Here is a 12,973-nt window from a genome sequence, read left to right on the forward strand (position 1 = left end):
GGGAAGATAAAAAAAATGTAAATTTTAAATTGTAAATTTTATCATATTGTTATTTTAATACACATGTTAAAAGTTGGTACATACATCCAATTGGATATGCCTTAAACACGTAACTACGTCTCCCCAAATGTACTTTTCTATAAATAGCCACACATTTTAAACCCAGCAGACAAATAACTACCTGAAGACGACTGAGGTTTCAGTAGAAAACGTTAGCAGAAGCAATCCAACACGTAACATATGGATTCCATATACAAACATTTGATAATACTACAAAAAGATTAACACGTAAATTGGAAAAAAAATCATAAAGGAAGTCGGTAAACAGAAATTCTCCATGCTTTTTAACAATGTTTAAATATATATATATACTAGCAGAGAGACTCGACGTTGCCTGACATTGAATGATGATAAATGTTTCACACTCCCATATTTTTACTGTCATGAAAATCTATGAAATTGACCATTTTCTAATCAAATCGAACGAATGGGAACTCATTGTGGTGCACACTAGCAGACCGCCCGGCCATAAAATACACTTAAATATATTTTAATTCATTCAGATTTCATATTTATTATAGAGTCAGTTTGTACCTAATATAAAATAGTGATTTCAAAAAGTAACAAAAAAAATTACTTGCATGCCATCAGCTAGAATCGAAACTAAAGCGTATAGATCTTCAGCCTTATCTATTAGCATATGACCTAAATCCATATGCATCTAAAAATTGCAAAAATTAATGTTGTTTAACCTATAACTTTTAATTGGCATGTGTGTAGAAAAAAAAATGGTCTAGTCGACTTAAACCCAGCCATGGGCAATGTTTCCTTTTTTTTTTAAATTTTGACCCCATAGCAGCTATTCTATTGGTTATTTTTACTGATTAAAAATCAAATCAAAAGTGAGTTACACATCCAAATACCCTATATATCAAATTTCAACTCTGTAGACCAAATATTCAAAGAGGAGTTTGATAGACTTTTCATGCACACACACCGAAACATATATTTTTCATGTAATAGAACATATTCTACATAATTATGCAGAATGTAGAAACTATGCATAAATAGAATTCAACGCAATAGTGAAATGAAACTAATCATCTAATAAGGAACCATAAAAAGAAACCATAATAATTAGCACTTATTTTTTAAAAGAATATGCAAATTAGTTCATTTGTATTTAGTTGTTCACATATCCATAACTGAGTATATTAAGAAGTTTGTTTTTTTATAATTTTGAAATAGAAAAAAGTAGGCTTTTAATATCACTGTCAGAGCAAGAATAAAACTCAACTTTATAAATATACTAGCAGGGGTGCCCGGCGTTACCCGGGTGTTTAGAGGTGTAAAAGAAAAAAAAAAGTTTGGGTAGGTAGGTAGGCTCAAACCCGAAGCCTTGAGGCAAAGGTGAAAAAAAAGTCTGACATCTTGTCACGACACTTAAGGCAGAGAAGTGAGAACAGTTGAAATTAAGCGATTAAACAGTTAAGTGAATGAGTTCACATAGGTGTGTAAATTTAATGAGGTCAAACATCACACCATAGGGAAATGAAATCCTGCACTTAACTTTGGCTGCAAGCCAGTTCTTTTGGTTTTGTTTCCCCAAGATGTTGAGGGAAAACCAGCTTCCAAGAAAAGGGGAGTGTCCAAATAATTAGCAATTGTCTTATATGACAGGTTTTCACCACATTGATCAAAGCTGATTTCTTTGGACGTCCCTGGCAGGAAAGCCAAGGAACTGTGTTCAGTTCGATTAGTTTCACTTTATTTATACTAAAAACACCAACAAACACACAACAGAACGAAATAGCACAAATTTTATAAAAGTCGATCAAAATAAATCTAGACACAACGTCCCTTCGCAAATTGTAGATATTATGATCTAGGGGCTATATAAAAAGTTCTAAGAAATAGTAAACCCCGGAGAACTCCGGCAAAAAAAGCCTTTGCTAGATATCCTCTATTGATTATTATATATTACGACGAATAATTTGCCTAGTAGACTAATTCACAAAAAAATGTCTAAAAAATAATAATGATAATGTCGTTCATCAAATTCCGTCTGTGTTTGTTTACAATATCATGTCAGCTGATGATGAATGCTCTGGAAAAGTCACTTCTAATTAATGTTAAGTTTAAAAATAAGAAAACAAAGAAATGATTTGCGGCATTTTTAAATGGCAGCTCTTTATCGTAAATTGAACTCATTAATAAGAAACAATTAAAATGGTGAGGTATATTATTGTCTTCCTTGGCAGGTGTAACATACAATATATCCCTGTAAATTAAATTCTTTTTTATCTTAGTTTAGTGGTAAATTAAAATTCTTTTTTATCTTAGTTTAGTGGTCAGTCATCGGATGTTGAAAGACTATTTTTAGGATCACATTTTTTCAATTTTCGATACTTATCAGACAGATTTTTGTAGAAAGCATATCTAAGGACACTGCCAAACATATAAATTACTGTTGCATGAAATTTGCAAAAGATAAGCTCACCCATTTCGGAACCTATGAGGAAAGAACTCACACACACACACACACACACAGTGACTTTTTATATAATAGTACAGATATATTTTATTTTGCATGTATTGTCGTATTTGCATCAGTTTGGTCAGGTGAACGATCTGTATTGTAATACCTGGGGGATTATTTGTTCCTCTGCTCTCTTCAGACTATGTCACCCTCTCTCACATTGGCAGCTGTTGAGGGAACAGGCACGGGTTCACAAATATAAAAAAATGAAATAAAAGAAACACAAAAAGCACAAACTCCGACACATTATTCAAATATCAGTTATCACTGAGTGTGTAAGATAACTGACATTTGCATAATGTGTCGGAGTTTGTGCTTTTTGTGTTTCGTTACATAACTTTTTGCCAAGGTCAATTCCTATTTAATTAATTCATTTTAATGTATGGCTCTATTTAATTAATTCATTTTAATGTATGGCTCTATTTAATTAATTTAACACGATAACATATTTTTCCATAATGTGATGCCATCTTTTTTTAAATTTTAGTCTTTTTCACCTCAAATAAAGTATATTACCACTTGGAATATAAGAGGCTACTATTTGGAATCATTTTTAACAAGAGACTGTGGGCATTTTAGCAATGAGATATCTGTTTGTATTACATTTAAACTTTTGCAGTTCTGTACAGTCAGGAAAGCCGAAAATAGAGGGACTTTCAAGGTCTAGCAGTTTTAGGGAAGAAATTAATAGAGAAAAGTGCTTTCTTGTATCTAGAGACGTCAACAGTGTTTTTGCTGTCGGATTAATCATGAGTATATACATCAACGGGGCACAAATGCTATGAGTTCATCAGATCACATTCTATTAAAGTACTTGTAAAACGGGCACAGGGGTGCAATATTGCGGCGGTGTGGCAGAGGTGTGAACTTTCTCAACAGTGTGGGACCTATTAGATTTGAGAATCCTTTTTGGACACCGTGAAAGATGAGTGGATGTCTTAATTTTTTTATATTTGATTTGCTGGATATTTCCATTCCTACAACGCTTTAATTGTTCGTTCCGAACCGGGATACTTCTTCCTCAATTGAGACTTTCGTACTATCAGGCATGGTTCTGTTTACTTGTAAGAAGTCCATCTTCCCAGGCTTTACTTTCTCTTAAGAGATACGCTTACCATTTTTTGTAAGCTAGTGTTTTCAAAACGCCACCTGACCTTGTACCTAACCTCCTACAGAGAGAACAAATATCCATACAGTGTGCACAGGCACAAGCGAAATTCAATTTTCATAGATATTTGCAAGAAACCTGTAAAAACTAAAGCTGCCACATAATTGTTTTTGTTTTTTAATAAAGTAATATAATTTTGAAGAAAAATATGTAATCCGTTACAAATATCAAATCTGATGTAAAATCGTTTAAAAAATAAACTGGATGCATTTAGAAATGATGATAAACAAATGAATTCGCAAAATTTTGGGGGTCTATCTGATGAAATATATTTCCGAATTTTTGAGATGAGGATTGGTAATTTGGATTACTTAGACTACTGTTCTCTTTTCAATAGTTATTCTCAATTTTAATTGATATAAGCTTCAAACTTCAAGTGTATTATTTCAAACTCTGCAATCTGTGCAGAACCCTTTGATTATTTTTATTAATTCGTGCAGGCGTTACGAAGAATATAATAGCAAATTACTTAAGACTTCTACCTAGTCATGGTTGATGGAACGAGAACATGCTTCCTGAGTTAAATAAAGAATTATGTTTGAAATTTTGTGCAAGTTTCTGAGATTGACAAAGATTCCCAAGTTCAACAAAATACACTTGAAAAAGCTCTGAGGTTACATTGGTCAAAACGGTGTGAAAATAAATACTCAAGATGAGAACAGTCTGAAGAATTCAAATAATATGAATGTACGGAAATGTCTGGCAATCATTTTGATTAACAATTTTTCTTTTTTAATGAATTGATATATATATATATATATATATATATATATATATATATTTATACACACATACACACATACTAGCTGTATCTACTGGATATTGCCCGCATACTGTATTTACTTGAAATTTATTTTTCGTTTTTGTCTCAGTATGATATTTTGTTTGAAATAAATTTGTTGACGAATAGTTATAATGTACTTCTTTCCTTTTTAGTGTCTTTATATAACTAACCCTAATCCTAACCCTAACCCTGACCATATCAAAGTTTTTTTTCTCACGCAGAAAGTTGTTGAGATGCTTGAAAAAGTGGTAGTCAGTAGGTGAGAGTTCTGGAAGGTATGGCAGGCGAAACAGTTTAGTAGCCCAATTTGTTCAACTTCTGCAGAGTCTGTTTAGCAACAGGCGGTCAGACATTGTTGTGGAGGAGAATTGGGCCTTTTCTATTGACTAATACTGGGTGTTGTTGTTGAAGTTTCTGATGCATTTCATCCATTTGTTATCAGTACTTCTCTATTGCAATGGTTTCGCCAACATTAAAAAACTAATGGATGAGACCAGTTGCAGACCACCAAACAGTCAGCATAACCTTTTGGTGTAACTTTGACTTTGGAAAGTGTTGTGGAGCTTTGTCAGCATCTAACCACTGAGCTGGGCATTGCTGGTTGTCATAAGAACCCATTTTTATCACAAGTCACAACCCGGTTAAGAAACAGGTCGTTCTTGTTGCGTAAAAGAAGGGAAGATGACACATCATATTGGCATTTTATTTGTTTGTCGTTCAATTTGTGAGGTACCCATTTATCGAGTTTTTTAAATCTTGTTAATCTCTCTGTAGTGGTTGGAAATCGTTGTATAAATTACATGTAATTCAGAAGTAAGTTCTTGAAGAGTTGTGCATGGATTGGCTTTGACTAAGGCTCTTAACTGATTGTTGTCAACATCCAATGACCAACCACTATGCTCATCATCTTCAAGACTCTCAGTGTCATCACAAAATTTCTTAAACCACCATTGTGCTGTGAGTTCGGTAGTGGTTCTTAGACCAAACACTTTGTTGATATCATGAGCTGTTTTAGCAGCTTTTCAGCCTAGCTTGAATTTAAATAAAAAAAATTGTGTGAATTTGCTTGTTTTCCATCTTGTATTTAACGTTCTGAAAAGAAGACATAAATTGTTTTAAAACGATTGTAATTAAAACGATTAAATAAAGCAAGAAAACGCTCTTAAAATGATATATACAGTAAAGGTATTATAAAGAAAACGCTCTTAAAATGATATATACAGTAAAGGTATTATAATGAAAACTTATTTGAAAATACATCATTCGAAATGCAAATTTAACATTCCGCAAGAACTTTTTTCTCAACTGAATCAATGCAATTACAAAAACTCCTAAAACATGGTATGTGTAGATGAAATTTACAGCGATGAGGCCAGTGTAAATGTTGAATTACATGAAAGATTGTTATTTTGGACAATTTTTATTTTCATTTTTTAAGAACTCCTTTCAAGACGTCAAACTTTTTCAAAAGATTTCTCCAAAAATGGCTATGAATAAATTGAATATACAGTGCCTTTTTTTTTTTTTTTTTTTTTTTTAACTTTGGATCAGAAAAAAATTACTACAGCGTTTTAGTCTGTAGTTTATTTCTCAAGACGTGTTTGCGGACAAGAAATATATTATGTAACAAGCAAAAGAAATGGATTCGAATGGAAATATTCAGGAAGAATTTTTTCTGTTAAGAAAGAGTTTTTTATGTTCAGGCTCATTTGGCGCTGACATCTTTTTTATGGCATATGCTATTACCATATGAGTTTTCAGAAAACGGTGTTTCATTTCCAATAACACAATTTGTGATAGGAGAATGATTTGAATTGTGTATTGAGCACTTTCTGCAACATCTACAAGTTCTTAGTAATTGCTTTATTTTATTAGAATTTGCTTCATTTTATTTTTATCTAATAATTATAATTAATAAATATTATAATATTATAATAAATGTTTAGATAATTACTGCTTTATTTTGGTTTTATTGTATACATTTGTTTTTTTTTTTTTTTTTTTTTTACTTAAAATTAGGTGAAACTTTGACATTTTCAGATAGGGTTTTCTTGATTTGTCTCCCCCTGTTCTCAAAGGAGTTCTTCAAAAGTGAAAACAAAATATTGTCAAAAATAACACAAATGCCCTTCCTTGTTGTCCTTGAGGCTCTCACCAATGAGTTCCCGAACAGGCCATGGGAACTACTGTATGCTTATGACCCGTTTATGTCGAGACAATGAAAAAGATGGAAAGTATGGGAGAAAAGCATGGAAGCAAAAGGTATGAGAGTCAACAATGGAAAAACAAAGGTGACTGTTAGTGGCCCAGAATTCCATTCTGTTAAGGATTGTTGGTCAATACCATGCACATTATGTAAAAGGGAAGATCATGAACAATGCAATATAGTTCAGCCGTTATACTGCACTACCCATGGTGCCCGGAGGCGGTGTTGAGCAAACAAAAGAAAAAAAAAAAAACAGAAAAAAATAGGCAGGCTCGAACCCGTACTGCGAAGGAGGAAAGGAACATGAAAAAAAACAAAAAACGTAACATCCATCGCCAAACTGGAAGTCAAAAATATCAGCGAGAAAAGCGACTCCTCCCTGTAGAAAAGTGACCAGTTGAGGATGAAGGAATTAATGTTTTTAGCTAATTTTTCAATATTTGTCATCCGAAGGGTCGAGCTTCAAAATGATATTAGTCACGTGAAAATCCGTTGTGTCTGTCAAAAGTTTTAGGCAGACATACAAACGTACATACATATATACATTTAAACAGACAGGTGAGATTTATATTATAGACTAGCGCGGGTACCCGACGTTGCCCGGGTGTTTTGAGGTGCGTGTGGTTTTGGGTATATCAAAACAAAAGAATAATAAAAAATCGTTGTGTTTGTGTCGGGAGGGGGGGGGTTAAGTGGGAAGGATCGAATCCGAAGCCTTGAGGCAAAGTTGGAAAATAAAGTGTGAAAAAAAACGTGTGACATTAACCGATTGGCCACCAAGAAATAGTAATGGAAACATGTTTGAATTAATTTAAGTATTAAGAATTGGCAGGTGCCCGTACTTAATGACTTAATGAGGTCAACTTTCACTGCAGGCAGTTTTTTTTTTTTTTCCTGCGGGACAGTTTTTTTTTTTTTTTTTGTTTGTTTCCCCAAAATGTTGTGGGAGAAAACCAGCTCCCCATAAAAAGGAGATTGTCCAAATTGAATAGCAATTGTCTGATATAAGGAGAAACTCCGCATTGATCAAAGTTGATTGTTTTTGGACGTTCCCGGCGATCGTGACCGGAACAATACCGCCAACCTCAAATTAGTTCTGCTTTTATACGAAAAAGCCGAATCCTCACGTGGCGATACAAAAATGTGGAATATTTAGCTTTACAAAGTCGGGCAAATTAAATAGACAGCCGACCCCCGTTCTTAACTCGTTAATATTATCATTTAGACAGCATATAAAAAGTTTTAAGGAGTCAGCTGACAAAAAAAAGAAATGGCAGAGCATTGGTTAGGTAGACAACATAAAACGAGACCAGATGCAGAACATTAGGTCAAACTTCAGAAATTGGCCATTTCAAAACTTGATGCCCTAATAAGCACCAACCGTTGTCACTTGTTCAGGTATATTGAAAGAAACAAGTGATATATTAGCACTTGTGGAAAGCCAAGACTAGACGGCAAATAAAAAACCTGGGTCTCTGAAGAAGACTTGGAAAGAAACCATCATGCTTGACCGTAAACAGTGGTAAATGAACAACCAATTCTCATGATCATGATCGCTGGAGATTTAGCATAAGGACAGCGAAATAGCATCAAACCTCTTGCCAAAGGAAACTTAGATAGTGAATAGGAGTGATGTAACTAATAACTGTTTGTATTATTTCTATTTTTTGGACTACTGTTCTCATCTTGAGTGTTATTTGCACAACATTTCAATGTAACCTTGGATCTTCTTCAAATGTATTTTGTCAAATTGTTGGAATCTGCACAGGATTTCAAGTGACAGAGAAATTCCCAACTTTGACAAGATACACCTGAAGTTCAGAGATTACATCAGTCAAAATGTGCAAATGGTACTCAAGATGAGAACAATAATCTGGATAATACAAATTAATCCTCATGTCAAAAGTTCACAAATATAAAACCGATTTGTATCATTTGGATTCCCATTCTCTCCCCCTCCCCCTTAGATTTAAGCTGATGTAATCCCAACTTTTTTTTTTTAACTTGGGAATCTTGCATCTTGTTGAAGTTTGAAACTCTCATCTGACTTGAACTGAATCCCTTATTTAATCCATAGGAGCAATTATTCTTATTTCATCAGGTAGATGTACTAATTAATGCTTTTGTTAGTTATTCTCGCTTGTAGCAAGGATTGAACTTTAAATCTCCAAAGGACTGTCCCCTCAGAACTGATTGCTAATCAATATCCTAAGTGAAGTTCTCCTAGAGATTGAAGGTTCAATCCTTATTTTAAGCAGTAATTACAATTGACATTTCTGCTTAATCATAGTTAGGTTACATCAGTCGAAATGTGAAAAAAAAAAAAATAAATAACCAAGATGAGAATAGTTAGCGTGAATATTTCAAGTGATACAAATTAAAAATTGTCATCACAAAACTTTCAAAACAAAATGTGTGAATAATATTAACATTTTTTGTTTGTACCTCCCCATTTTTTTTAAGCCCGAATTTTAGTGTTTTGAATTCCTCGTCTCGTGACCAATTAGGTAACAGATCACTTGATTTGCCAGTGCTGCATGTCACCTTTGGAAATTTTCATAAAAGATGCAAGGTTAAAAAAGCTTTTGAGCCTGCATCATCTTTTCGACTGGCAAATCAATGTATCTGCCACAGTTTAGTTTTTTTTTGTTTGTTTTTTACTAACATTTTTTATTGTATATTTTATGTTTATTTTGTATATAAAATTTTTATTCCTCCCCCTCATTGCATTTCCAGATATGGTTTTTATGTAGGTTAGCCATTCTTATGGTGTTTGAAGAAGTATGTATAGTATGTGGTATTTTGGTGAGAGAAGAAGGAATGTAGGAACATAAGTTAATGACCATCCTCTTGCCTTTTTGGCCTTGGCCCCCAATTTTTTTTTAAATGAATTGTATTTTTATTGAAAATAAATATTTACTCTGAAGAAATGAGATATTTTAATACAAGTATTGTACATTGCATCCCGTCCTCCCCCAACTTCCAAAAATTTTTAATAAACAAATTCTTTTCTGTTGTGATGTTGCCAGAAGTTTGCAGGTGTTAGAAAATAACAAAAAAATAGGTCTTTATCCAGAATTTAACCTAATTAAAAAACAAAACTACAGAAAAATGTTCGAATGCGCCCTTCACAGAACAAAAATATCATATTCCAAAAATCATGCAAATTCATCAAGTAGTTTTATTTTTATAAAGAAAAACATTTTAAAATGATTTAAAGTGATTAATGTGAAATCATTAGCATTACAAGACTGATCTTGCAAGTTTGAATTATTGTGAACTTATCTGCCCTTGTTTTTTAAGACGGTTAAGAATAAAATTACATGATTTTTTTTATATATTTTCGTTCCATGACAAGTACGTACATCATAAATATTTTTCTGTATTTTCTTTTAATATTTAGGTTGAACTTGGACTTGGACCCAAAAATATAACAAAAAAAGAGGGGGGGAAAGTTTATCAGCAGAACAAATGGTATAGGAAGTTGTTCACCAAGGCTCACGGAGAGAACTAAAATAGGATTGTGGGCAATATGTTTAGAGTTGATTTATGGTCAGTTTTAGGAGTGGCTATGAGTATTGTGACAGGAACAGTATATGGACAGTCCTGAATTTGTGACATTTGAGAAAAGTGTCCAGTTTGGGAGAGTTAGCAGTTTGAAGATCCTTTTAAGAGAGATTGAAGTCAAAGTTGGACGGAAATAGATCGGGCTGAGAAGAAAATTGCCTGGAACTGATGCGACCAGACAGCTAGCAGCAGTTCTACACTGTGACAATACAACACGCACGCACATACAAAGCTTAACTGATTTACATCAAGTACTCATCTTGTGTTGTTTTATCGTAATGCAATCACAAGGTGATTGAGTCGCACTATATTTAGAAAGGCATGCCAGCCAATAGATACAGTGTTATTCTAAACTCATCCCTTTCATTTGCTTGCATAATTGGTGTGCTGAAGATACATTTGGTCCTCTTTCATTTCCACTTATTTGTTTTGCATTAATGTTGACCTTTTTGTTTTTTTCTTAGATGCGTGCACATTCTACTGTGATGATTCCAGTTGTCTGTCGGACAAGTTGCTAGTCTGTAATGGCAAGTCTGATTGCGTCGATCAGTCAGATGAACAAAACTGCAATGAAAGAGGAGACACTAGTCCTGCACCTACAGAACAGCCTTTGAGGAGTAAGTCTGCCACAAACAATCTTTGTCTTATACTTAAACTTTATTCAAACTACTGTTCTCATATTTGATGTTATTCTCATAATGTTTCAGGTGATATAACTTCTGAACTGCACATCTTGTCAAACTCTGGAATCTGTATATAATTTTACCCAAATTTGTTATTTAAAAAATCCAATATGAGAACAATAGTCAGAATTATGTTTTCCATCTTGAGTTTTATTCTCGCAGCATTTCACCCAATATAGTAGTCGACCTTTAAGTGTATCTTGTCAAACTTGGGAATCTGTGCAGAATTTTGAACAGAACCTTTCATTTCATCCTTGTGGTTAGCATCTCTTGCTCTATCAGCCATGACTATCGTAGTTCTAACATATTTTATGCATATTTCATGTTAAAATTTAAACCCTTCTATCACAGAAAACATAATTCTGACTTAAATACATTTTTATTGTAAGCATTTAATATGTACAACAATGTGTGTAATAATGCAGTGTCATTTCTACATATGGAGGAGGATTAAACAATATCTGTGACAGAATCATTGGTAAAAATAAACTTGGGTCTGGTGTTGCCACATACAATAACAAATCATAAAAAAATGGCAGTATACCTAAAAGTAGTGGGTTATAGAAGAAAAATGTGAACATCATGATATATTTTCTTTGGTTGACAACATGGTGGACTTGGTCAGCATTCTTTAAATGTTGGCCCTTATTTAAGAAAACGAACCAAATACAGCTAAGTAAATATAATCAGCACAAATCACACCCATGCAGAAAAAAATGAGCCTCAAAAGAAATTAGTAATGGAGTTCTATTACAAAAGCAACCCCCTCCCACACACACCGAAAGATGCTCCTCCTTTGAAATATAGAACATAATCCTGAAGTTATGCGATTGCTTTTCCAAACATGGTGCATATTTTATTTGCAAATATAAATGTTTTCATAACATCTAAATAATTATCCCAGTAAATCAAAGTAGTAATGGTCGTTTACATTTCTAGGATCATCTTTTAAAAATGTGACCTCTTAGCTCACCTGTTGATTTCAATTAAAAAAAAAAAAAAAAAAAAGAGGTAGTAAATTTAGTTAAGTATAAAAAAGTTACAAAATTCCAAATTACTTGCTTTCTTCTCATTATATCTGCCCTCCTCTCTCGTTCTATATTGTCTCATCCATTTTATATTGCGGCAGTGATAGAAATTGTATAAAATAGGGAGCGGGGGGGGGGACGCCATACAGTGGAAAGGGAAGAATGATAGACAGAAACGTAGTAAGAGATAAGTGACTTAATATAATCCCAAAGCAAGGAATATTATCGCATGTATTTTCTGTGATTAAAGGTGAAAGTATTTTTGTGGAACAAACTAGATTCATACTAGACACACCCAGATTGTCAGTCCATGTTGTTAACCAGTTAATCATTGTCACCTCTCAAATGTTAATTAATTCAACATTAGTATAATAATCAATAAAGATAGTGTAGTTTGCTTAAAGCATTGTATATTGTATAGATAATAGATTCTAATAATTGGTCTAATTATACAGCATTAATATTTGAAAATACTTCTGGGATTGACATCATTATTTACATCATTTGAGGGATGAGATTTTTCTGATTGACGAGTTGGTCAGGAGCGTTTATGTTGAGGAAGCAGTAAATTCATCAGAACATTTCAATGAAATTGTTATATAACAAATATAATGATGCAACATTGTCATGATGGAATGGGCGGGAACATGATAACAAATAAACAAAAATGGAGATATCTATGTATATTTTAAAATTCAGATCAGTTTGCTTGATTGATGAAACCGTCTATCCAGTTTTCGACTTCAACTTTTAAAAATTCTGTGCATGCATAGATTTCCAGCATCTTTACGTACTCTTCTCAAAACAAATAAAAAAAAACGTAAATGCCATTTCTCATGTTTTTAAATCCGCATTTTACAAATCGTTCTTTTGTATTTCATTTTATTTACATTTCTATATCTTCTTTTTTTTTTTTAAATTCTAACATAAACACCATTTCAGTCAATTGTAACCTCCGACCTTTTTCAGCAAAGATCTGTGGTGTTGGGAATAACGTA

General features: G+C 33.1%; 1 protein-coding gene across 6 annotated transcripts in view; it reads left to right on the top strand.

Moving 5' to 3' along the window:
* LOC145283070 (uncharacterized) overlaps positions 1-12,973 on the top strand; it is a 202,454-nt gene that overhangs the window by 176,684 nt on the left and 12,797 nt on the right. For all 6 annotated transcript variants that reach the window (XM_080132268.1, XM_080132273.1, XM_080132417.1 and 3 more), the window contains exon 3: positions 10,729-10,881. In XM_080132268.1, the coding sequence (XP_079988394.1) occupies positions 10,729-10,881 (153 nt within the window). The remainder of the gene's footprint in view (positions 1-10,728; positions 10,882-12,973) is intronic.

The sequence above is a fragment of the Euprymna scolopes genome, chromosome 1 (genome assembly GCF_053919585.1).
Source record: "Euprymna scolopes isolate OS-2025 chromosome 1, ASM5391958v1, whole genome shotgun sequence".
In the NCBI taxonomy this organism is placed as follows: Eukaryota; Metazoa; Mollusca; class Cephalopoda; order Sepiida; family Sepiolidae; genus Euprymna; species Euprymna scolopes.